At 39.4% G+C, this 27,665-nt stretch overlaps 1 protein-coding gene across 1 annotated transcript in view; it reads left to right on the forward strand.

Moving 5' to 3' along the window:
* PDE10A (phosphodiesterase 10A) overlaps nt 1–27,665 on the forward strand; it is a 247,668-nt gene that overhangs the window by 204,636 nt on the left and 15,367 nt on the right. The window contains exons 14-18 of the mRNA XM_046670653.1: nt 1,151–1,293; nt 3,834–3,917; nt 5,489–5,639; nt 9,473–9,628; nt 18,859–19,031. Coding sequence (XP_046526609.1) covers nt 1,151–1,293; nt 3,834–3,917; nt 5,489–5,639; nt 9,473–9,628; nt 18,859–19,031 — 707 coding nt within the window. The remainder of the gene's footprint in view (nt 1–1,150; nt 1,294–3,833; nt 3,918–5,488; nt 5,640–9,472; nt 9,629–18,858; nt 19,032–27,665) is intronic.

Here is a 27,665-nt window from a genome sequence, read left to right on the forward strand (position 1 = left end):
AAACAACTTTTAGCTAATTCCAATCTTCCTCATGAAGAGTTTCATTGGTTTTGAACCTGTTTGCTAATACATAAAAATGCAGCTGATTACTTTGCAGGATTAACTGATTGAGATCAGGGAAAATCTGAATTTCAACCCAAAATATTAGTGATTAGGGAACAAAACTATAAGTTCAGAACAGCTACCTTTCTTCCCTTTGGATCAACATACGTTTTGGCATATCTTTCTCAAACAGTATAACTGACATTCTAAATGCTGAAATAAATTAAGCTGAACCAGACATTAACATCAGTATCTTACAAACTTTTAAAGAAAAAGCTTGACAATTGATAGCATACATTTAATTACAGTGCTTTTATTTTAAAATACATAATTGTTTAGTAAGAACAAAGAGTCTTGTTCAGTAAGTAAATAAAACCTTTTAAAAATAGATGCTTTTCATTTTTATCTTTTCTAGCTTTCTATTTTAGTCTGTGTTTTATAATATAAATAAGATATGAGCACAGTGCCTGTGCATGGAATTCCTGCCGGAGTCTACATTTGTCGAGAGTGCATCTCCAGAATTCTTTTGCTGACAAAGGTCTTCACAAACATTTTAGAGACTTCCTGGACTAGAGGACTTTGACATCACCAAATTAGGCTAAATATTTTTTTTAAAGGAGACGTAGAAAAAATATCTTAACTCCTGACTCATTTAGTTGCTGTCTTCGTCCGTTCAGATTGCTGTAACAAAATACCGTAAACTGGGTGGCTTATAAACAATAGACATTTATTTCTCACAGTTCTGGTTGCTAGGAGTCCAGGAACAAGGCACTGGTAGATAAATACCCAGTAATCTTGCTACCCAGAGATAATGTCTGATAAAAAGCCACTTGTTACAGAATCTAATAAGTCTTTTAAAAGAGAGAGAACATTTTTTTAACAACTGTTTTGTGTCTTCAAAGTGACAGTGTGGGTATCTTCAGTGTATGTGGCAATGAATAGTGATAGGTAGTAATATTAGGTGATGGATAGTGACGTTAGTTAATGGATGGTAATAGTATTTTCAGTTATAGTTCTGATTCTTTTACTCCGAATTCTGAACTTTCGTGATGTAACTATTTTAAACGTTCTTGTAGTTTATTTTGTGTTTACTGGACTTGCTTTCCAGATGTATCATAGAATCCGTCATTCAGAGTGCATTTACCGGGTCACCATGGAAAAGCTGTCCTATCACAGCATTTGCACCGCAGAAGAGTGGCAGGGCCTCATGCGTTTCAACCTTCCAGTGCGTCTCTGCAAAGAGATTGAGCTGTGAGTATCCTGCCTCGTCAGTGTCTTCAGGAACAGACTTTTAATTTGGTTGAACTTAGAGTGAAGTGGGTCACAGAATTAGAATCACTAATCTACTGTTAGTGATTCTATATTGGATTCTCATTCTATTTAGATCTAATTCTAAATAGATTGTGATATAGAATTAGAATTACGACAGTAGTTTCCTGTTGCCATTTTCCTCTTTGGAGGTGATTCCAAATTTTAGGATAGAACTTGGAAGGTGAGATCTCTTTATCCGGGGAAGAAAAAGAAAAATCTGGAGCCAGCCCTGATGGCCTAGTGGTTAAAGTTTGGCACACTCTGCTTCAATGGCCCAGGTTCGGATCCCGGGCACGGAACCACACCACCTGTCTGTCAGCAGCCATGCTGTGGCGGCAGCTCATACAGAAGAACTAAAAGGACTTGACAGCTAGAATATACAACTATGTACCAGGGCTTTGGGGAGGAGGGAAAAAAAGAAAGAGAGGAAGATTGGCAACAGATATTGGCTCAGAGTGACTCTTCCCCAGCAAAAAAAAAAAAATCTGAACACCATTTTGAAATGAGTTCACCTAAAGGTTAGCTTTTCTCATTAGGCTTTTGCACGCTTTACACCATATAGTTAATACTCAAAATGGCATTTAATATCAGATATCTAAAAGTTTTCATTTCTGTATGAATTTAAATTTACCAATTAAATTTAAGAATGTGGTAGTCATTAATTTAGCTTTCACACTTTGTTTTCTAATCCTGTGCTAATATGTATGCGTAGTAGGACCTGGGATAATTTGTATGCCCATCATAAGTGCAAGCCAACACCATTTAACTACACAGAAAATCTTCAGAAGTGACCCAGAGCTGCTACTTGCCTTATATTTGGAAATATAATGTTGTTGAATTAGTTAAAGAAGGAGACCATTGGACTGAAGTGGCTCGAATGTCCTGGTGGCCCAGGGAGTCAAACCAAACTCTAAGCCTGTCCATCCCTCAAAGTTATGAAATCAAAGGCTAAGCACAGCCCATCACACACAGCCAGCTGGGCTTTAGCTGCAGACAATCAAATAATGTCCTTTCTCTGCTTCTGCACCTTCCCTGAGCTCCTGTCTGCGGAGCCCTCCTAACCACTTCCAGTTTGGCACCTCCCCCTTTGAATTGATTTTTGCTCGAGTAAACTCTTACAATGTTTAATATCCCTCAGTTTACCTTTTAATTCTGTATAAATAGTATGTATTGTGACATAATAAGAAATATATATGTATTTGGTCTTTTAGCTGGCTTCTGGCACAGAGCTCCCAAAACCCTTGTTATTTCCTGAGTGACGTGGGTGACGGGGAGTCTGTTCTTCTCCGTAATAAACGTCTTTCAACCACACATGAGTTCATGCTAATGAATGACTCTTGGAGGATGGGGGGTGATTGCCAGAGGAACCCACCCTGTGATGAGAAGGTTGGCATTTTCAGCTCCACGAAGGACCTTCTGGGAGGGCGGAGGGGCTGGGCATCGAGTTAATCACCAATGGCCAATGATTTAATGTCATGCCTATGTAATGGAACCCCCATAAAAACCCTAAACAAGGGGTTCAGAGAGCTTCCAGGTTGGTGAACACAAGAAAGTAATAGAAGGGGGGCTACCTAGAGAGGGCACGGAAGCTCTATGACCCTTTCCACATACCTTGCCCTATGCATCTCTTCCATTTGGCTGTTCCTGGGTTGTATCTTTTGTGATAAACTGGTGATAGCGTTTCCCTGAGTTCTGTGCACTATTGCAGCATGTCATCAAACCTGCAGAGGAGTTGTGGGAACCTCTGTTTTATAGTCAGTGGTCCGGAAGCATGGGTGTCCTAGACTTAGAATCCGCATCCCAAGTGGGACCGAGCCCTTAGCCTGTGGAGTCCGTGCCAACTCCAGGTGGGGTGAGAAATTGTTTTCTAGAATATCAGCTGGTGTCTGCAAAGGATTGGAGAATTGGTTGGTGTGGAAAACTCATGCATTTGGTACCACCAGTGTTACCAGACGAAAATGGTTTCTTTTAATACTTTACCATTGTTTATTCGAGTTAAATGTTAGTAACTAAATTAGCAAATAAAAAATAGTCCATAACTTTGGATGTTTATGTTTATGAAATTTTTCTCTCGATTTAAGTACGAGATAGAATAATTTTCAACTCTAAAAAAATTTTTCCCAAGTTTTTTCACCCTTATCTATGTGCTGTGTAATATATGTGTATTATTCATAATTTTTCTTTGTACTTTTTCATTGCTCTGGTAACAACCACAACATCCTTTTTTACAGATTGTTTAATAGAAAATTAAGCGATGGCTTAAAAATTGGAGCAGGTTCTGAAGGGAATGTGTAGAATTTCCTCCTGGAAACCTTTAAATACAGCAGAGATGTTGACTGCCAAGGCAGGAAAAGAAATGGCTGAACTCTCAGATTTTTCCTAGTTTCTCGATAGACAAAAAGTTAAATTAGTTTCTTTACTTGTTATCATATTTATCCTAATTATATTTAAGAATAAACTGAATCTTCTTTTCATTTCAGATTCCATTTTGACATTGGTCCTTTTGAAAACATGTGGCCTGGAATTTTTGTCTATATGGTCCATCGGTCCTGTGGGACATCCTGGTATGAAAGATCTAAAAGCTTCTTGTTTTAAACTGTTGAGTGATGTGACCTCTTCCTCTCCCTTCCTATATGCCTTGCCACTTTCTTGGTTGATAATCACCTTAAAATATGCCATATATAAATTATTTTTTTAATATTCAAATTTTAAAAATGCTAAATATGTTGGACAAATCCACAGCCTTTTAAGACGTGCCATAGAGGCTGCCAAGCTCTCTGGCAATATGGCTGTCCCTTGGCTAACAAGCTGGTATCTTAACCAGGTGATCATAAAAATATAGGTTAAAACCGCTTTAGGTTATTTACCTGAAAGACACAGGGGTTACTACTCAACATAATTACATACTATTTTAAAGTATGCTTTGGATTATATGCATGGATTTTGCAGCAACTTGCAAATTTATGGACTAGATGTAAAAGAAACATGTCTTCTAATTCCAAGCCTTTAACTTTATTAGTAATTAAATTATGGCCCTCTTTCATTGCAAATCTTTCCCCTCTCACTCTGGCCTGTCCTAGAGGCCTTTCATGACTTTATGTCTGACCTTTTACAGCCTAAACACACATGACTTAGAATGCAAGGAATAATTTTCTTCTTCTCTTTTGTACTTATTGACTCATTAAATGGCTTATAAAGGCTCCTCGTTTCTCTAGAACTAAATTGTCACTCTTTTTCTACTTAGTTCTCTCAGTGACTTTTGTAAATTGCTGTTTTAAAACCCAGGAAAACTAATCCCAGTTATTTCTTAGATATCAATTGAGAATTTGACCAGTTGGAACTCTTACAATGAGATACCCTTTACTTCAAGGATATTTGAAAAATTTCACTAGAGAAAAAAATGAAGGTTATATAGTTTTAGAAGTTTTTATGAACTCATCTCTTTGGTATTTCAAAGAGCCCTGTTTTATATTAATGTGCTTTTGTTGTAAGCTGCCTTAAATCCATTGAGAGTGTTGGTAGGGCCTTAAATACATATAAATACATGATAATAATATAAAATAAAATACAATACTATTGTACGATAAAAATATATGTCGTATTCTTTCACGTACTGTGTCAGGATTTGAATATGGTCCTTTGCCACTTAGTCACTTGAGTGTACCATGATAAATTAGATTCATTTTGAAAAGATAATCACTCATCTAGAAAATCCTTGTGGTATACACATTTGCAGTTCGTGAATCTGAATATGCTTTTTGGAAAATATTAGCTCAAAATATTCTGGAGCAGGATGATGATATATTGTCTGTTGAGCACTGTGGGACGTCAGGAATGCCTGAATGGTGAGGATGGTAATGACAGTTAATGATGGCAACTCCCTGCTAATTCTAGTCCCTGCTCCAATTAATGGATCAGAAGCAAAGCTATTAAGGAGTTCCCTTCTCTCTGAACTGGCTAGAGAAATAGAAGGGAAGGGGTGAGGCTCCAGTGCTCTTGGAAATCCGTCTTTGTAGAAGTCCCGTGGTTGCACATGTGGAAGGGTACAGACGTGTGTGTATCTAGACCAGAGGTCTCTCCTAGAATGTATTGATTCTCTACCAGTCTCTCTCCTAACAATTTCTTCTGTACACAGCTTTGAGCTTGAAAAGTTGTGTCGTTTTATTATGTCTGTGAAGAAAAACTACCGGCGGGTCCCCTATCACAACTGGAAGCATGCGGTCACAGTGGCCCACTGCATGTATGCCATCCTCCAGAACAATCACGGGCTCTTCACCGACCTTGAGGTGGGTGTGCACACACTTTTTCCTTCTGTTCCACATAACCTGAGTGAATTTAATCCTCCGTGTCTGGAGCACAATTATGACATGGTTATGGGACGTGTTGTTCCAGGTCAAATTTTGGTTCAGTGAATTAATAGAGGCACATTTTAAAGTTTGCTCCAGCCAATCATTTATCCTGTTATTTTGTATAAGGAAAGTAGATACAGAAGTTCTAACTTCACTAAAATATGCTCCAAGGGATCACTAATTTTTGTAGTCTCTCTTCCCTATTAAAGCTAAAGTTTTCTGAAAGGATGTAAACAAAGTGATTTTCTCTCATCGCCCGTATGCCCTGGGTAGTGTAGACACGTCCTACTGAATTGAGAACCTAGAGCATTACACGCAATTAAGACATAAATGCTTATTTGATTTCCTCTAGCAGAAGGAAACAAGGGCTTTCTGATGTTTCACTGCTTTGTCTGACTTTACATACCCAGAGTTGGTTACATACTGGAAACTCTCCAGATCTCAGAGTTAGAAGGTTTAGGGACTGCCTCGTTCATCATGCACCACTGTCGAACTCCTTCCTGAAACCCCCGGCCCAGGACTTGGTGATCCGAGCGCCTTAGCCCCAACTGTTGCCGCTCCTCGGTCTACGCCATCCTGACCACCGAGTGCATCCTCTCTCCGCGTGGTCCTGGCGGTGCCTATGGAAGCCCTAACTTGAGCCCAACTTCTCTCCTCCGTAAAACTGGTGTCTTGCTTTGGCAGACGTCTAACCATGAGAGAAGGGAGCTGTCATCTCTGTGATAAAGAAATTGTGCTCTTCCTAAGGTCACATTCACATTAGAGCCCAGTGCTCCTGAGGTCCAGTCCTGCCCTTTTTCCATCCTGTCAGACCAAATTCACAATCTGGGCAGGAAATTTGGAAGGTACATTTTAGAAAACAATAATATTTTAAAGAAGGAGTCAAAATTTCTCTCTTTTTTTTAATAATCTTTAGTTGGGTCTGAATCTATTAAGTAATTTATTTATCACCAAAAAAAAAAAAACCCAGATGAAATTTGTTCTTTTTTCACATAAATTCTTCTAAACAATTTTCCATTCTGTTGAACCCCATATTTTTGAGACTTTCAGGATTTTCTCCACTCAGTTTCTTTTAAGAAAGCAATTTCATTGTCTCCTTGCCATAGGATAGCCCGTGAGTTTGAGAGTTATAGGAATTACACTTTCGAATTGCATTGAAATTTATATTCGAAAATGGAAAATTTTAAGATAAGTGAGAAAAATTTTGTTATATATTGACTCTCATTTAAGTTCCAATTCATTTTCAAAGTTATATCATTATATTTTTCCAAAGACTCAAGTCTTTTTGGCTAAACATAAACCCAAAATAACATATATTAAATATTTAAAATATATTGTATAAAGAGGATATTATATCTCTATTAGAGCTACTAGAAATTATTATTTGATCTTGTTAAACGAAAATGTTTAACAAAGGTAATTCTTTACTTTGTAAATTATTCTCACATGCTTGTTTCTGGGATATTTTTAATAAAACTATTGAACATAACATCAATAAAAATAAAATTGGTTAAAAACATTGGAAAGATGTGCATAAGAGCTTTTGTCTGTTGTGCAAGATTTTAAAACCTTGACATTTCTTACCAGATTCATCATGGTTGACACAGCAGCATAAAATATGGAAACAGCCCCCAAATAAATGATGCTCAGAACACAGCTAATTCAGTTATCTTAAGACCACTGAGCGCGTAGGCTTGATAACAGCAGATATCATCAGTTTAGGAGTGTGGGTGCTCTGAGAGACCTCCCACCCCCTTGGGTTGCAGGAGAAACTAGTTCTTCTCAATGATGATAAAGAAGGAACAGGACTCAGATAGGCACAGATAAACTTGTGGGGATTTCTGCAGACTCTCCCGCAACCCCCATCAATATCTGCCCTCAGGGGACTCTGCCTTAACAGACTCTCCAGAAGGATTCCCTAGGCTCCTACCCAGAGGTGACCCTTCCACTTGACCTTGTCCACCACCACTACTCTTGAGGTCACTGCCCTAGCAATTCTTCCTGTCTCCTCCATTAGCATGTTGGACCATGTCATCTGCATGCAGCATGCTGTTGTTTGTTACTTCCTTCTTGACATACACTCTCCATCTGCCTCTCTGCTCAGCCCCTTCCTGATTTCTCAGCTCTTCTTTGCTGCAAACCCTTGGAAGAGTTGCCGTACTGGCTGGCTCCAGCTCCTCTCCTCCCTTTTTCTCTGAAATCACCCCTGATCAGGCTCCTGCCCCTCACACACCAGAAAATGCTGTGGTCTGGGTCCCCAGTGCCCTTCGTCTTGCCAGCTCTGAGGGTTGGTGAGCAGTGTTTCCTCTGTGAGCAGCTGTCTTCAGCTGGTTCCTGGGACACCTCCCGCCGCACTGGCTGCTCTTCCTTAGTTTTGCTGGGTTTTGGAATGTTTTGGGGGTTTTTTTTGAGAGACTCTTTCTCTTCACTCAGACTTCTTAAAGTTGGGCTTTTGAGGGTTAGACCCTTGACCTCCTCAGACCTCACAGGACAACCTTGGTGAGCTCATCCAGTCCTGTAGCCCCAAATGCCATAGGTACACCGACCATTTCCTTTCTCCAGCAGAGACCCATCCCCTAAAGGTTAGACTTAAATAGCCAATTGTCTGCTCAAAGTCTCCCTTGACTGTCAATTAGACATCTCACCTCGCCCCAAAACCAAACTCCCGTCCTATCCCCTCCGACCGGCTCCACCTGCAACTTTCCCCATCTTAGTCGGTGACAATCCTGTTTCTAAGGCCGAAAACCTTGGAGTGATGCTTGACTCCTCCTTTCCCCTCTCCATTGTCCTGCCCTTCTTTCCTTTCACAAACAGGCTGCCAGAAAATCCTGTTGATTCTGCCTGCAAAATCCATCCAGAGATTAATCACGTCTCGTAACCTCCACTGCTAGCATCCTGGTCCAGGCTTCTATAACATTTTGCCTGAGTTACTTCAAAGCCTTCCCACTGGTCTCTCTTACCCTCCTGGAGTCTGTTCTTAATACAGTTGCCAGCATGGTGATCTGTAAAAAAATGCGAGTTAGATGATGTCACCGCTCTGCTAAAAATCCTATAATCATTCCCTGGTTCATGCAGAGTAGAAGGCCTCTAAGGTCTTCAGCCTCTGTTCTCCATCCTTTTCTCTGTCCTCCTCTTCTGTAGCCCCTGGGCCACCTTCCTGATGCTCTGACTCTCAGGGCAGGCTCACCTGCAGGGACGGGCTCTGACTGCCTCCCCACCCACCCCAGTGCTCTTCTCTCAGAACCTCCTGCTTCTCTCCTTCAGCTTCCCATCTCTGCTCACCTCTGACTTCCCATGGCCCGCCCTGACTGCTTTATTTAGGACCCCGCCTGCCTCCTGCTAATCCCCTTCAGCTGTTTCTCCTTTTCTATATAATTTACCATTTTCTCACATGGCTTTTTGATGATGACAGTACACTGTTAGAATCTACAGTTGAATAGATTTTTGAACGAAGAACCGAAACCATCCTCTCCTTGTACAGACTTGCTTCGTCTGTAATTCTTTGAAACATTCGCTTTAATTTGATGCCACCTGCACTTTTTCCCAGAGTTGAGCAGGAAAGCTCAAGAATAATTTGACTGCCAAGTTCATAAGCAGAAAAACAAAGAAGGAGGTTAAGAAAGAAGTGAGATTAACTGGAATTTCAAGGATTCATGAGGATGTTGGCGATAGTAATGGCAGAAGTTAATGTGATAGGAATGGTAAGCTGTAAGTCTCCTTGCATCCTCTTCCTTTGTTTTGAACTATGTGCACTGTGTTATTTTCTTAAGCGCAAAGGACTGCTAATCGCATGTCTGTGTCACGACCTGGACCACCGGGGCTTCAGTAACAGCTACCTGCAGAAGTTTGATCATCCTCTCGCCGCTCTCTATTCCACTTCTACTATGGAGCAGCATCATTTCTCCCAGACGGTGTCCATCCTCCAGGTGAGGTGACCCAGGGCCGCAGGCGTGCCTGCCACCTCTGCTGTGTCGGAATGATCTTCTAAGAGACGTTAATGCTTTATAAGTAAAAGACGGCTCTTGTTTTGGCTCCCTTTAAAACCAGTAGCTACGTTTTATTGTACAACCTTATATTTATAGCCACCATTAGATAATTTCGGTTTTTGGATAAAGAATTCTTTGTGAAGATTTTGAATATATGTGTTCTGGAGTCACATTTAATTTTTAAGTACATGATCTCATGAGGCAAATTTTGTTTCACATGGTTTAATTTAATTTATGTGGATTGTCATATTCTTGAACCAGAATGTATTGAACAATAAATCTTGAAAGTTAGGCAAATCTATGGTTTTAAAACCTTGCGTTGAAGTCGTTTTATTTTCCCTTCAACGTGTTTAGTTTTTTGTTTTGTTGCTTTTAAGGTGTTCTTGGTGATTGATCTGTGTGACAGATCTCACTTCACTTTAAGATATATATGCTCCTCTTCACTTTAAACATATTTCCTCAAACTCAACAAGGTAGCTATTGCCACATGATGGTTTGGCTCTTCTCAAACGTTTGACTTAAGATTAGTGGACCCTGTTTCTTCCCCTCACCGTCAGCACCTCAGAGGAGGAAGAGAAATCCTCCTTAGGTCTCCTGGTTATGCGTCTAAGGAAGGATTTTCATGTTCAGGGTTGCTTAACAAAACCCTGGCAGCGCCTTTAGCAGCACCTGGCAGAAGGCAAGTTGTGAAGCAGAAAGATGCTGGCCACTTGGTGTACTTTCTTGTGTAACCCAGGCCTCCCTCTGGACACCCAGGATTTTTTCCCTTCCATCAGCTTCTCCTCCTGGCTCCTCATTTGTTCTCACCACCCAAGTGATTGGTAGGACTGCATGCTCGGACCTTTGTGAAACCCAGCAAAACTTACCTGTCCAGGCCCCATTTCCTGAAGGCCAAGAAGGTAAATGATGGACTTGCTGAGTTGTAAGCACTATTCGAATTACCTGCTGGGTAAAAGCAAGAGGTATTTTAAATATGGAGCTATTTTAGTCGTTTTCCAGCCATATCCAGCAGGAAGCTGAATGTTCCACTTGCTCACAGCCTGGTTCTCTTCCTGAAAGCAATTAGTCAGCATTCCTGATATTCTCTTAACACCAATCCTTTTTTTTTTTTTTTAATGATACGTGGATGGATGGATGGATGATGGATAGATACGTAAAGACACACCTAGAAACTTAAGTAGGATAAAAGATGTGTGTGGGTATATATATATTTGTGTGTGTGTGTATATCTGTGTGTGTGTGTGTGTAGATATGTGTATGCACATATCTACACACACACACTCACGCACATATATATAATGCATGCTTTTTGTAAAGAGACAAACATTACAGAACTTTGTGATAGTTGATAATTACTTTGCCCTTACCCATCATGTGAGGCTGTTTATTTGTACAGGAAGAAGGGTAAATGTCAGAAATGACATCAGGATGCCTCCATTTAGAAATCATTAGGACTCCCTGAATTAGCACCCCATGTCCTAAATGAATTCATACATTCGACTATGACAACCTCTCTAGCAATTGAATCTGCAAATGAATTTTCATAGCCTTTATAACATTTCATTGGAGAACTCATTTTAAATGTAATAGAATTAGTTTTGAAATAGAGCAGGATTGCAAAGTCCATTGCTGCTGAGTGGAAGAGAAAATAAACCATGTAATCTAGCAGGGATACAAAGCAGGTGGGAGTGGAGAGGGTCTGGACCACCCCAGAATGACTGCCCCTATTTGCTGCCATCACCCATGGAGGTTCAGAGTGGTTTGTCTCATTTTTCAGCAAACCCTCAGCAATGCGGGGGTTCCACGTTACATAATGCAATGTTCTTAGAATGGTCAAAACACAGTAACTGGAAATCAGGCAAGCTTTTGGCATCCAGAAAGTTGTCGGAGAACAGTTAGATTCCAGGTGTGAGGGATGGGATTCCAGTCACTGGTGAGGCAGTAATAGGACACACTTGTTCTCCTGTCTTTAGAGAAGAGCAGGTACTCAGTAGATTATAGGAGCAGAAAGCCAGGAAGAGGAACTGGGCATTGCCATAGATTCAGGTGAAAAGCCCACCATTTAAAAACTGAATCTGTATCCTGGATTGACCAGAACCTCTTGTGTGAGCTGTGACAGGGAGAAGGATATTGGGGCCATGAACAGATGGCCCCATCTCCATGGGCTAGAGGATTCAGGAAAGGTTTCCTCCCTTTTCTGGAAATTTCTTTACTCTCTACTGATTTTACATTTTTGCTCATGATACTCCACTGAGTATTTCTTCTCAGATCCATCTAACTGCCCCTTGAAATTGAGTTCGATAACCAACATCTTTATTGAGCGCCTCCCAGCTGCCGACACCCCTTTTAAGCCCAGGGTGAGTAGTGAATGTGGAAAGTCCATGTCAGGAGCTCTGCCCCCACCCTGCTCTTCTCACGGCTCCACCAGCCCGCCATCTTGGGTCCTCGCCATCTCCAATAGGCTAGGGCTCCCATGTCTGTCTGTCAGCCTAGGGCACAGTAAGACTTCCACTTCCAAATGCTTGGACTTGGCATTCTTCATGGCCAAAATTGTGCTTACGTGATTTCACATCTCCTGTGGTAGCAGCCTCATTCACCCAACCACATGGGTGGGCAACCTCAGAGTCATCATTTCCCTTCCCACCGCCCCCCACAACAAGTCACCAGGTCCTGCCAAATTTCTGTTTTGTCAAGACACCTCCAGACTTGACCAATGAAGGTGATATCCTTGGGTAACAGCCAAAATTCCAACTTCTAGTCACCAAACTACGAGACAGTACAAGGTATCGTGACATCACATGGAGACCTCTGTTATCTCTGTTTATCCACAGTGTTTACTGTCATGAAAGTCTTGGCCTATTGCCGTCCTGATATCTGCAGATAGTCTTTATCACTGTTGCTACACAGATGGTCATGGGTCTGGAACTGTCCCTCCTCAGGTAACATGGCTGGATAGAAGATAAACAACTCAGTCTATAATGTTGGAAATAGCGCCCCATAAGGCCTTCTCAAATCTGTATGTGGGTGGCTGCCTGTCATAGTTGGGTTAATCCAACTGGCTGCCCCTGTTACCTATTGGAAAATCTGGACAACTGGAGGGCTCATGGAGATGAGTACCCCTGGCTGACCATAGCAACATCAACAAACAGAATGAGAAAATACATTCAAAAGTTAACCTCAAGCTAACACACACACAAGCTCATAAATATTCACAGTGCAGAGAGACAGGAAGAGTGTATATTTGATCAAAGCTTGCCCTCACTTCTGTCACAGTGAGAAAGATGCAGTGGGCGGTCCTTGTTGACTGGGAAGTGGGAGGAGGTTAAGTCATGAATGAAGTAAGGAGAAGTATCAGAACATCTAGAGAAAAGAGGAGTCTGCATTCTTATCTTTTGCTGAGCTACCCGTTGTCTCTTAGTTCTGGGCATCAGGACTGTTTTCCTGGTGACTGGGGCCCGTCGCTGGGTCTAGCTTGTGATGGGCATTCAGGAGAAAGGAAGTTCCCACCTGGCCTCTGGAGCAAATGGTGAGCTGGCCTCTCTGACCACTGAAGCCTCCTGCATGTCCATGGAGGGCCTTTCCTACTTGACATCACAAATTCAGCTTTCATCATATTTTGTCTGTTTCACTGCTTTTTTTTCCTCATTGGTCACCGTTTCTCCAAGCGCGTGTCTCTCAAATCCATCTTGCAAATATATGTCTGAACATATTCTTCTGTTTAAAAGTCATTGGTGGCTCCCAGGTCCTCAAGCATAAATTCCATTTCTTAACTGATACGTAAGTCTCTTATGAATGGCCTCTGTCTGTTCCAGGACTACTGTACCTGCTGTACTTTTGTAGTTTCAGACTATTTCTTAACTCTGTGCCATCGTGTAGACTCCCTGCACGTGTAATTCTCCCATAGCCTTTCTGAGGCCAACTTCTTATTTAAAGGCTCAGCTCAGTGAAATTATTTTATGACGTCTCCACATAGCTGGCACAGCAGTGTGCCCCTGCGCCCCTTGAACATACACGCATCTTGGTTCTTTCCCCATCATGTTGAGATTTTCTGTTTGTGATTTAGCTTTCGTCTCCTCTGAATTATAAGCCTGATGAGGACAGTCACTGTACCTCATTCATTTCCGGAACTGTAGGCCTAGCTGGATCTGTTGGTTTGAGCAGAAGTGGTCACACGAAGGCAGAAATGTGGATATGAGAGAATTCAGATTGGGAAAAACAATGTGTTCAAAGTTTGGAGACTGAAACTGCAAGTTTTGTTTAGGGGAATGTGAATAGTTCTGTCTCCTCGGGACAAAGGGTTTACATGGCTCAGTCGCGGAACGTGAGTGGAACGCCCTTAACTCAGGAGATTATTTGCGTGGACTGTGACATTTAAGACAGTAGGTAAGCTGTGTTTTCTTATCTAAAACTTATCCACATATCCTTAGCAATTGTGACAGAACCATTAGTGTTGGAATATTAAATCAGTTTATTCTCTTTCCTAATGAGATGTTAATGATTATTTGGAGCCTTCAAGCTACTCTTTATCTGTCTTTCGCCTTCTGTGAATATCCCATGTTCAGTACTCCAAAGTCAAAATTTTAGGGAAAAAACCAATTAGGAATGATTTTTCTTATTATTGAGAACACTTGCTGGATATTCCATTAAGCTTGGGTTATCTAGTGCTTTGGAAACATGTTCAGAGTTTAAGAAAGTTATCTTTAGACCGACAATTTGGGATCTTATGACATTTTCCTTCTTTTTACAGCAGTAACATTTCTGTGACACAGCTACAGCGTTCTTCCATTTTGTCTGTGCTAGGTAGAATTTAGTGTTGTCTATTACAGTTACAGCAAAACTATTGTAGTTATATTCAACTCCACCTTTACTAATAATTTAAAATGTATGGCACAGAGGCCAGCTTAAATCTATCCTTTTCTACAGATATATTCAGAATAGAAATGGACTTTGACCACCAAATTCATTTCTAGGCATATCCGTTTGTTTCTCCTTCTTTCTCTCCCTTCACTCTAACTGGAGAAGCTATACTGGTAGATTTTATCATCATCACCACCACGACCATCATCATAATTAGTTCGTCATTTATTGGGTACTCATATACACCAGAAACTTAAGAATTTGGCACGTTAATGCATTTCACTTTTATAGTATCCTATGAGATAAATATTATTATTCATTTCTGTTTCACAAATAAGAGTAGTGAGCATCAAAGAGGTTAAGGAACTTGTCCATTGTCACATAGCTAGTCAGTGGCAGAGTGGGACTAAACGCCAGAATTGCTTGACTCCAAAACTTGGGTTCTTAATTACAATACTATCATGCTTCCTCGTATGTGATTTGATGCAGTAGGGGATTAAATATCACAGTAAGTATCATGTGTCTTGTAAAGGCATCGTGGTTGTGAATGCTTGATATAATTAGTTATGTCACTGACTTTTTTCATCGCAAAGCCCCTGAATGATTCAGCCTCGGCCTGTGGCTTCCTGTAGTGGTGATTTACAACCCAACTGGGGCAGGTGTGCTGGGAGGTGAGGCCTGGATTAGTTGGCATGAAGGTATGGAAATCTGAGCTCCAAGGCCTCCCATAAGAATCTCTTTTATAGAGCTAAGCAGCATAGGGCTTGGGGGAATTAGTCATGATTAATAATAATTTAAAAGCTTGCCGAGGAAAGATGGACCAGGATGCCCTCCTACTTGCACTCTGACCTTCCTGCAGTCCACCTTGTCGCCAGAGCCATGGTTCTGAAACCAGACCTCCTCATGTCACCACCTTACCTAAAATCATCAGTGGCTCCTTATCACCTTTCAGATAGTCCTTCAGTTCTGTCCTAAGACCTTTTCTTTTTTGAACTCCTTTCCTTTAATTCCCACCATTTCTCCATTCAGACAATTTGCTTGAGCGGTACTGAAATTTCGGTAGCTCCCACCAAACGCGTGTGGTCTCACACTGCTCCACGTACACATTCTCCTGCTCCTGCTTCTCCTCCGGGCCCTTCAGAAATCACGTCCCCACCCTGGAAAGGCCTCCCGTGTTCTTCCATAGTCCTCCACTTATCTCAATCCCAGACGCCGTCCCGCTCTGTTCTATTGTGTGCTTCCATGCTCGTCTCTCCCACTGAACTACCAACTACTTAAAGAATGAACTAACTTGGCTATAGTTGGTACTAAACTACTGATATCTTTACACAAAGGGAAAGACTGCGGACTCGCTATCTGCTAAATAAAGACGCATGTTCTTCCCTGCGTGTTGGGAAAGATACAGCTGTGGCGAGAAAGAAATGCTCCATTCATGAAGGAAGATGCTGAAAATGCTTAGAATCATCAGGGCTGGGAGCTGGGAGGGGCCCTAAAGATCATCCACTCGGGGTGAGTCCCCGAAGAGGTGTTCAGTGCCAGAGCCAAGTTCAGCCTTGTTTCCGTTCTCTAATACCTCGCACATCTCAGCATCTACAAACGGAGCCCACGCAAATGCTTCCACCGAGAGAGAATTATACGCTGCTCACCCTTTGTTGGGTTTTAGGAACATTCCTGGGTATACAATGCTTATCATTTCATGCTTGATTGAGGCAAAGTGGTGTCACCTGTCTTGAATTAATATAAATTTCAAACAATATAACCTGGGATATTAACTATAATACATTCATCAGTTGGGATATTAAAGTATTATATTACTTTATGAGGTTTTACTGTGTTGTTAAGTAATGCAAGATTGGAGCTTTAAAAAGATTTTAAGCTGTTTATCTGGTGGGTGTAGTTGTTTGTATCTCTCTTTATTTTCTTGTGTTTTGGTAGGAGCAGAATGCAGAGAAATATATACCAGATTCTCTTGAAGAAAAGGGGGTCGTTTATTGTTCGTTTGTTCATTCATCCCCTCTACTCTTGTGAAATATTGAAGGAGGCAGGAAAAGTGTCCTAGTTACAACTTTTCATTGTAAAGGTCCTGCACTGAACTTTTTCCACCATGTTTTCTCTAATATTGAAAAGTAATAGAAGAAATCGTGAATCTGAAATAGCCAGCAGAATACGCAGATCCTCTAAAATGGGTTTTAATTTGTCTTAGATCATGGCTACTTTTCAGAATCTGATGAAAATGTGTACTTCTGGAGGACACATCGACGTATCATAGATGGTTGCACTGACTTCATAACTCTGTGGTCCCCGAGCGAACTTACAGAACCCAGGCTATGAAGTCTCCCTATTTGAGAGAGATCTACAAAAAGAAATTTCAACAGCATGCTGCAAAGTTTTTTATACACTATCATTTAATGGTTTCTTTGTGACAGAAGAGGATAAAGCATGTAAATATGTATTACATGTGGATGCTCTTTAGGCGACCTACAGATAGCAGATGTGTGCATGGGTACCAACCAAACACGCTCCAATTTGAAACACATTTATGAGGTGGGAGCACAGGTCACAAGGCATTACATGTGAAAGCAGAGGCCAGTTATTTCACCTGAGTTATGATCAAAGCAAAGCAAAGCAGATTTCACAGCAGAAGCCAGAGAAAAGACTTCCTTCTCATAACTTTTGCAGTAAATTGGAGAGTTGAGGCTGGAAGGGGCTTGAAAGGTTCAACCACCTTCCCAGGGCTTGAGTCCCCTCCCCTTGTCCCCATCAGTTACTAACCAGCCTCTGCTTGACTGTCTCAACCCACAGCATCTCGTGCATATTCCATGTGGTGAACTCTGAACATTTAGACGGCTCTGCCCCATGTTGAGCTGCAGTCCACCCTTAACATGCCCACCTCTTTGGCTCTGTTGTATTCACGAAAGCTGCTTCAAATGAGGTTGCAGTACTGAAAAGTACTGAAATGACCAATGTCTGTAAGCACTACAGTTTCTCCTTAGTCAGAGAAAAATCTTAATGTTTCAACAAATACTTCATTTCAGATAGATATCAAAGACTTATTTAAATTTTATAATTTCAAGGTGGAATTATGTGTTTGAAAGTGCGTTGTAAACTTACAGCGTTCTCCAAATGTAAGGCCTTACTCTTATTAACGTCAGGAAAATAACCAAGTAGAACTAACTCAGTTTGCTGCATTTATCATAGAATAATTTAACTATTTGTAAAACCTTAAGAGTAGATCGTACAGAAAGATTCTGATGATTGAAAACCGAGTGTGCACATACAGCCTATTTCAGAGTAACAGGAAGCAATTTATTAGTGACATGTCTGATTTTGTAAAGAAATATCCCTTAATAATTTAAAGTTTTTAATGTATTTTGTCAGGCAATAAATTCAGCTTCAAAGTGAGAATTATTAAAAATTAAGTGATATTAGGACTTTGTTGACTAATAAGGAAATCACTAAAAAATAATTGGCAAACCCATAAATTGAATGCATTTTAATTATCTCAACCTTTTTTTTGTTTGAAAAAAATGACCCATTTTATCTCAATTACAAATAAAAACTTAATATTCTCAACAAAAGAAATTACTGTAAAGTTTTTAAAAGATTCACAGACAGAAGAATAATTCTGAGATACTAGAATCCAAATGATTGACATTTTGGTCCTTTTTTGGGTGGTGATCTGCTAGTTATGCCCCATCTCCCATGAGGACGGAGAAGAGAGGATGGCCCTACAGTTTTTACACCTCAGTGATTTATATTTTCTCTAAAAGTGTTCTTGCCTATAGGGAGAGTTTTTAATATGCCTAAATAACCTTTCTTTTGAGGTCGTGGACCGTTTTCTTCCAGGATACAGAAAAGTAAGTCATTATTCATTAGTCTTGCTGAAATGGACCAGGATACAGATGCCTTTTTAAGCCCATTAATTTCCAGTATAATATAAAAATTATGAAAGTTTTTAATTCGTTTAAGAGGAAAAGTCTTTTCTTTAAATATTTTGTTTTCCAGTCCTTTAATTACTTACTAGAAAAACCAAAACTTAGGTATATATTTAAATCGCTGGGATCTTGTGGCAGCAAATACCGTTATTGTAGTTTAAATAGTTCATTGAAGTGGTAGCTTCATTGTTGTAGCTTAAAGAGAAACCAAAACGTTAATTTCAGTAGTCATTTCAAACTCTTGTTTTGTTCCCTCAAAACCTGTCACTTGTGTGCCAAATGCCATTGACTGACTATATTGTTTCGAGTAACTGAAAATGTCGTAAGGTTAGAGCTTTTCCTCCTTATTGGTGGTGTGTGTTTGTGTTTTTTCCGTAGTTGGAAGGGCACAATATCTTCTCCACCCTGAGCTCCAGTGAATATGAACAGGTGCTTGAGATCATCCGCAAAGCCATCATTGCCACAGACCTCGCTTTGTACTTTGGAAATAGGAAACAGTTGGAAGAGATGTACCAGACCGGATCGCTCAACCTTAATAATCAATCACATAGGTAAAAATAATTTTTAAAAGTTTCAAAACCCAGGAAGTGTTATCTGGAATAAATTTATATTTAAAAACAGAAATGTAGTTTGGCATAAATTTATATTTGAGAGAAGAAATGTAGAAAAATGTATGTGTTTTTTTGTTTGTTTTATGTGCACTTTATATGTATTTTGGATATTTTATTATTTGAAAAAACTGCTGACAGTGTATTGTGAGGATAATTAAAATATGAATTGGAATTTAAACTGATCACACAGGAGTGGGAACTTTTAAAGGGAAGTCATTTTCCAAGAGGCCTCTCCTTGAGTTTATTACAGTCAAAGGTTTGGTCATTGGCTTCACAGACTTAAAAGCAAATGAAAATGGATTCATTTTTCAGGAGTCAAATCCTATTAACCAAGCTCATCCTATTAACCAAGCTCATGTGGTTGAGGTATAAAACTGGAATTCCATTTCATTGATCTGCAAATGTATATTCTAGTTACAAGCATCAGAATGTCGGCGTGCTGTGCGGTCAGCATCATTTGGGGAGTGAGTGGACCATTAAAAGTTTGTTTCATGAACATGGGGTCAGAACAAGGAGCATTAGACTGCTTAGCTGTTCTAACGGCCTCAGCCTAAGTTAGTCTGATCCTTCCTTTCTGAGAAGGCATGTCTTGCAAGTGGCTTCAGAAATGTGTCAGTTGTGTTCCTTGTGAACCCATCCACCCATCTTCTATACTGGGTCTCAGTCCGTTGGCTAAACTGTCTCTCCTCCTTGTCCCAGTTTATAGGTGTTTGCCACCAGCTTTTATTGCTAGGACTTTCCTTTTGCTGTTTCCCTGTCTGACCAAGTCCATCCTAAGTGATGCCGTCTTTATCTTTAGATTTGTGAGCATTCGTTTCCTGGTTCTATGCTAGTCTGGCTGAAGTTGGGTCTGTTCTCTTTGTCCATGATTACCTGTTATGTCATCTTGGAGTACAGACCTCTTTATTATTATGTAATGCTCTTCTTTATCCCTGATAACTTTCCTTGCTCTGAAGTATGGGCTGTATAAAATTAATATAGCTACTCCCATTTCCTTTAAATTAGTGTCAGCATGGCCTATCTTTCTCCATCAATTTGCTTTTAATCTATGTGTCTTTATATTTAAAGTGGGTGTCTTGTAGACAAGGTAGAGTTGAGTCTTGTTTTTGAATCCACTCTGACAGTCTCTTCATTTTAATTGATGTATTTAGACTATTGATGTTTTAAGTGATTTTTTGTATAGTTGGATTAATGTCTGCCATATTTGTTATTGTTTTCTATTCTTTTGGCCTTGGTCTTTTTTCCTATCTTTGTCCTCCACTCTTTTTTCTGCTTTCTGTGGTTAATTGGCCATTTTATATGATTCCATTTTCTCTCCTTTCTTAGCATATCAGCTATACTATTTTTTTTTTGGTGGTTTCCCTAGACTGAAAGATTTTTTCAGAACTTGAAGCCAATAAGAACATGAAATTTTGCTCACTATCTTTGGTCATAAAGAAAAACCAAAGTAAAACCACAGTGACAGACCACCACACATTCACTACAGTGGCCAAAATTAAAAAGACCATCGTGTTGGCAAGCATGCAGAGCTACTGAAATACTAGTATTTTGCTGGTTGGAGTATGAAGTATACAACTGCTTTGGAAAATAATTTGCAAGTTTCTTATAAAAATAAATATATGCTTACTCTGTGAGCTAGCCATTTTACTTGTAAGTTACTCGAGAAGTAAAAGTGGTACTATGTTCACACAAAGACTTAGACGCAAATGTTCACAGCAGCATTATTCATCCTATGTTCAGACAGGAAACAATGCAAATGTCTAATACAGGTGAATGGATAGATAGTTTCTGGCATTTATACAATGCAATACTGTACTGTTCAGCAAGAAAAAAAAAATTAGGAACTGCTGATTTGCGTAGCAACTTAGACAAATCACACAGACATTATGTTGAGCAAAATAGTGCATATCATAGGAAAGCGTGTTTACAGAATTCTAGAACAGGCCAAACAAATCAATAGTGTTAGTGATTGTGATCGAATTGAAACTGGCTGTTGTCACTATTGGATGAGGGACATTGATTGGGAAAGGGCAAAAAGCATTTCTGGGTGATGCAAAGGCTCATTATCTTCATGAGTGTGGTAGTCACAGACTGTATACATTTTCATATTCATTGAACAATACACTTCAAATTGATACATTTCATTCTGTGTAAATTACACCTAAATTAAAATATGAGAAACAAAAATGCATCATCTAGGAATGTGATTGTGTTGAAAAATATAAAACATTTTTGTTTCAAGTGGCTTTTTTTCTTAAATAAGATAGAGTATGTGAATGATAGCAGTATGTCTTTAAAGGAAATAATTTAAAAAATAAATAAAATGGTCCTTAATTCACCAAGTGAGATCAAATCTCAGTTCTTTTAGTAGTTCCCAGAATTCTGTGTGGTCATGAGTAAGCATTTCACACATTTTAGAATTATCAATGAGTGCAGTATCCACATATTTGATGCAGCTTTAGTAGCCTTTCATCGATTTCTCCATGGGGATTCTGGAATGATGCGTGTAAGAAATTGCCTGATTCCAGCCCTGGTGTGTTGTCCTAGGATACTGAAGGCATAGAGTTCACACAGGAAGCTTCTCCCACACGCTTGGAGCTGCCCTCGTGGCTGTTGAAAACCCTTCCTTTCTTCCCCTATCCATTTTCTCGAGTCACTTATTACACTTGAGTTAATACAGACTTCATTGCCCCAGTGACGAGGATGTGTATTCCCCCAGCTGTCCTTTTCACAGACACAAGTGTGCTCTGAACAATCCACACACGACATCATCTCTATCTTGGCAGCCGTCTCTGCAGCGGGAGCTGCAGTTTGCAGACAGAAATTTTACCACAGAGGTAGAAATAGCTCACTTGGGCACCATACAGAATGGGCAGGTCTCATCTCCAAGTCATGCTCGTTTTTATATCTGACTCTTCCTTCTCTGGCTTGAGCAATTCCTTTTCAAAGAAACAAGAACAAGTGTTGTCTCCCCTGATTCCGCTGGCCTTATGCACTGACATCATCCAAGGGCAGCTGCCTACAGGGCCAGCTGTGCCACAGTCACGACAGCTGGGGGGTCTCTGCATGCTGGTTAAAAAGGGTGCCTCGCCAAAGCTGTTTTCTCTCCATTGGTTGAGGTGTGGTCTTCAGGCTAGAAATATACTTTTATTCTGTTTCTGTTATTTTACTATTTACCTGTGCTTATCAGAGTGATGTCTTTCTTTGATTCTTGTGCTCTTTTGGGACTCACTTCTTTCTGGTGTGGGCGTTTACTTCAGCCCATGAATTTTTTTCTCCTCTTATATGGAACTATAATTTTTAAAAATGCGTGTTTTCTAGTAGGATTGTAAATAAATTTGGTCTTGTTTGTTTTATACCTTGAGTAAATTAATTTATGTGATATTGTTGCAAAGTATGTAGTTAAATATATGATAATATTTCTCAGGTAACTTTTGGAGATATTAATTGTAATTATCCCTCTGAACAGTAGATAAATGACAGACCGTAGCCTCTCCCTTTATACCTAAAATTAATACTAGAACACAAAAAGATGACATTATTCATCTGAGGAAATCCAAGGCAGCCTTTGGCCGAGAATTGAAGTTACCTAATATCTAGAGCAGTGCATCCTTTATTTAAATTAAGAATCGTTGTATTTCTAAACCAGAAGTAGGTAGAGAAATTAAAGTAGTACTTACAAAAGCATTTTATTTAGTTGCAAGTGCATATGCACTTTAAGCTTAAACTTTTTTGAACTGGTATCTTTTCTTCAATATCAATTATTTTGTGGAAAAATTAATACTTATTGTTAATATTTTCCAGAACAATTCTCAAACTATTGATATTCTCTTTATGTATTTTGTGTTAACATCAGGATAACCCCACTCCTCAGTTGGTCTGGATCAATCTCGACTAACACCTGTTGTCCTAATGTAATTAATTATGTCGCTACTCTTTTTCACTCTCAAAACTATCGGCTTGGACATAAATTGTATGGTATGTGTGATCAGAGGATGGAATGTCATATAGATGAAAGCCATCGCATTCTAGACTGTGGGTCCACCAGTGAGGCCCAGAGTGATGGATATCTGTAATGTGTCTGGCACATAGTAGGTATTCAGTAAGTATGTGTCAAGTAAACAAATAATCCAAAATGGCAAATAGTAAAGAATGTAGCTTTTATTATGTGATCTTATACTTACATTTTTGGTTAACGGCATTTTGTGTTTTGGTAATTTGACAGTATTTTACAAATACTGATGAAGCTGGAAATTTGCCCTCCTTGGTACCCAGTTCCTTCTAGTGTTGTGCAGTATCATCTCATTTATCTAAAATATTAGAGCACAGCATTCTCTTTTTTCACAAGTATTCTCTCCAGCGTGAACAGGTAATCATTTTACATAGAAAATATAGTGCATTCTAAATAAAGGCAGATGGCCTCAGGTACTTTCAGTGTTTTATCATTTATGAAAGCGTTTGGTCTAGGGAAGGTAAATCCTAATGACCAGTGGCTTAAAAATATAGGGTTTTATTTTTTATCACATTATAAAAGATCTGAAGATAGGTACTTGCTATCTTAAGTTCAGCTGCCCAGTGATGCTGAGAGGAAACCAGGCTCTTTCTGTTTTTCTACTGTGAGGAAACCAGGCTCTTTCTGTCTTTGTGCTCCATCATCCTTGGCATATTGGCTGTTACTGGTCTCTTATTCTTGAGTCAGCCGGACTTTACCCATTCATTCTCCCCTCTCATGGCCCTCTCAGTCTTTGTTGCACTTATTCTGGAGCTGAAGGTCACTTACATTCTCTTGATCATTGCTGGAAGTCCTAAGTGTCTCACGATGGCTCCCTACCTGCTGTCCTTATACGAAGGGCAATGGTCCTTACCACCTGCTCTTCCTGTTGACTCTTATACTTTGTGTCAACTTGACGTTGGGGTCACAACTCTGCTTAAAGATACTAGGTAATTTTACTATTTTTTTACTTTGAAAATCAAACAACCAGAGACCAAGTGTATATGAAAGTTGTTGCTGTGTCTTTCCAATGCTGATGAATAATTCACTTTTATATTAGACATACATAGCTTAGTGTTCAGAAATATCTTACATTTGAGAATGAAAAACTTCTTTGAACTTTATAAATAGCAGAGCCTGACAAGTGATTTTAGGGTCCCAGAAAGGAATCATTAGACGAGTTTAAATCTTAACTTATAACAGGGGAGTTGCTAGTGATGGAACAGATGGAGAAATATAGGGAACCACAGAGAGAAACAGGAACGGTAAACTAATTGCTTTCTTCACTGAAATTTCCCTTCAAGCTCTTTCTCTCTCACAATTAAACCACGATTAACCACAACTAGAAGTGAATGTCACATTTCAAAACCAACTCTGGACTCAAACCAAGGGTAGGCGAAGGGTAGCTTTATTGTTTCTCACTGAAACTGTGATCGTTGTCTCCTTTTGATTAAAAACAGACCAGAGCATCCACAGAAATCAGAACATTATTGTTGAATTACAGCATTATTCTTGAATCACATTTCTATCCTAATGGAGAGGAACATACAGTTTTGCCTGAGGACCGCTTTAGCAAACCAATGTGGTGTAAGCTGTGAAATCAAATTAAATTATCCTTTTAAATATTAAAGGGACAAATATATGAGTTGTTGGTAGGTTTTCTAATTTTTATTTCCATGTATTTCATGTTGAAATTGCCTTCCTCAAGCATGTATTTTAAATATAAACGAATTTCAGAATTTTATCATCTCTAAAAGCATTAGGAAACATGCAAATGGAAATGTTTATTCTCTGAATCCCAGGGGATATTTGGGCCCTTCAGAGACATCCCTGTGCCCCACTTCTTCCAAAGTCTTTCCTTAATCTAGATTTAAGAGCACATCAAAGAGAGGGTATGATATTAAACACTTGAATAATTCTTTAATCAATTCAGAAATAGAACGAGGAAAGTTGTAACTAGAAAAGCTACTACTGTGTATTTCGAAGAACAAGACATATTTGCATGGAGTGTTTTGTTCTTAGACTGAGACAGTTTCCTCTAGCGTGTTTTGCATATGACGGCATCCATGAGTCTTTACCTGCTGTAGTAAATGCACAAGGGCCACATTCAGCTAGGTATGTTGTATGTTTCAACTGAAGAACTTGCAATGTAGGGAAACTAAGTTCTAAAGTGAAATTACTGGTGTTCTCACCTGATCTGAACTTATAAAGAGTAGCCTGTAAGGGTTCTCAGCTCTAGGAATAATACAGAGATTTTGTTAGGCAAGTAAATTTTAAGTTAGAATTTGGTTTTTGTTGTTGTTGGATTTTTTTTGGTGAGAAAGATTGGCCCTGAGCTAATATCTGTTGCCAATCTTTCTCTTTTTGCTTGAGGAAGATTGTCGCTAAGCTAACATCTGTGCCAGTCTTCCTCCACAACATGACTTGATGAGCAGTGTGTAGGTCCGCACCCAGGATCTGAACCTGTGAACCCCAGGCCACCAAAGCAGAGTGTGCAAACTTAACCACTATGCCACTGGGCCGGCCCCTAGAGTACTTTTTTAATAACAGCAAATCCCTCTGTGATATGCATTTGCTTGATCAACTCCCTATTCACATACAATTTCTTTCTCCCTTCCTTTTTTTTTTTTGCTTTTGTTTTGTTTTTCTCTCTTCTTAGTGGTATTTTTGAAAGCATCAACATGTTTAGGGTTCTATGACATGAAGGGTTGAGAACTTACATTTAAAGTTTGTTTCAGTGCGATCACCACTCTGTCATGCTTATGCTGATATTAAAGAGTTATCACTCATGTCATTGGAGACAGTAAGAGTCTAAAATCTTTGCGTGGTGTTGGTTCTCCAGCTGGCTTGTCATAACTCCTGTAGATGTGAACATATTTCCACTTGGCTCTCCCTCTAACTTCTGGAATCCTCTGCTTTGCATGTCTCCTCTATCATCATCCTAATTCAGGCTGCCATCATCTGTCGTCTGGACCACTGCAGTGTTGTCCTCAATGATTTCTCCACATCCTCCCTTACCCTCCTACAATTCTACAATTCCTTCCCGACTGAGAAGACCAGAGGGATCTCTTGAAAACGTGTATCATGTCACTCCTCTGCTTGTAGTCTCCAGAGTCTTGTCATCAGACTTGGAATAAAAGCTGAACTCCTGGCTTGTCTCCAGACTTAGCAGCACCCCAAGTTCCAGTCATTCCTATGTTTCAGCCAGACTGGCTTTCTTGTTGTTTCTCAGACACTACACATACTGTCCTCTCTACTGGAACGCTCTCACAGATCTTCATGTTTTTGCCTCTTTTGAAATATGTTTTACACAGACTTGTTGCATGAAATGTATTGCTTTATTATTTCTTGCTTCTCTCTGCCAGAATTAGCTCTACAAGATCACGATCTATTTTTTTTTTTGGTTGCTCCAACTTGCTTGACTCATAACAGGCATTAAAATCTTTTTGGAATAAATGAAAATAGTCAAACCCCCTAAAACTACTTGCTTAAGAATTGTCTGTAACATAGGCGTTGTGTTGAGCTCTTACTTCATTGTTCTTAGTGACAAGGTTATACAAGGTCATACTAAGAGTATAGTTAGCATGAACTCGATCCCTTTCACACTTGGTTGTTAGAACAAGTTATGAATTAGGGATCTACACCAATTGGGTCCATATTCCATTCACGGAAAGAAATAAAACTATGCCAGTTCAGGTTAATGTTTCTGGACAATCATGACCATCCAACTGATTTGTCACTGAGAGTAAAAAAATAAGTAATTTTATTTGTTAAAGGCATTTAATGCAGAATTTATCTGTTTTATGTACTTTTTTTTGGTTAACAGTAAAATAACTGCTGTTAAATTGTTTTGTCTAAGTAATTTTGGCAGCTAAATCTAAATGATAGCTAGTTCATGATCTTTCCCACCCCAGTAATAGCAATGTTACCTGTGAAATCATTTTCAGTGAAAAATTTAATTCCATGTGTTTTACGGTGTCCCATTCTATGTACATTTTTTTATTTCATAAATTTATGAGATAGGAAAGCCTTTTTAGGAAAAGCTGATTAGAATATTTAGCCAAGAGAAATAAATGTTGATTTTTTTTTGGTAAATATAGATTGAATGAGATTGAATTATTTCAATGTCATGATATAATTATTTGTAAACAGAATAATAGTTTTTTCCCTGTTCTATTTCTGTTTAAATGAATTTACTATTGAGCAAACAGATAATATACTCATTCATTTAGAAGCCCAAATCTAGAAATAAATATTCTTCCTTTAAACCATGAAGTGCTTGGGAAATCACCTCGTCAAAAAAATAGAGATCCCTGATCATTTTAAGGGATGTGGATCTTCACGTGGCATCTGTTTGGGTCATAGGAAGGGTACACATGAGTCTCATCGATGTTTATAAAGTTATCTCGTCTTCTCTGTTGGAGACATGATACCTTTGACGTGTCCGTATGAAAAGTAAGACTGTAGAAGAGATCATTTAATTAGGCAAATGGGCTAAAGGAATCGGGCTGATTGGAAATAAAAGATCCTTGCAACTGATTGGCGTCAAAGACACGGGTAATAGGAAAAGCAGCATCTCCTGG

The sequence above is a fragment of the Equus quagga genome, chromosome 8 (genome assembly GCF_021613505.1).
Source record: "Equus quagga isolate Etosha38 chromosome 8, UCLA_HA_Equagga_1.0, whole genome shotgun sequence".
Classification (NCBI taxonomy): domain Eukaryota; kingdom Metazoa; phylum Chordata; class Mammalia; order Perissodactyla; family Equidae; genus Equus; species Equus quagga.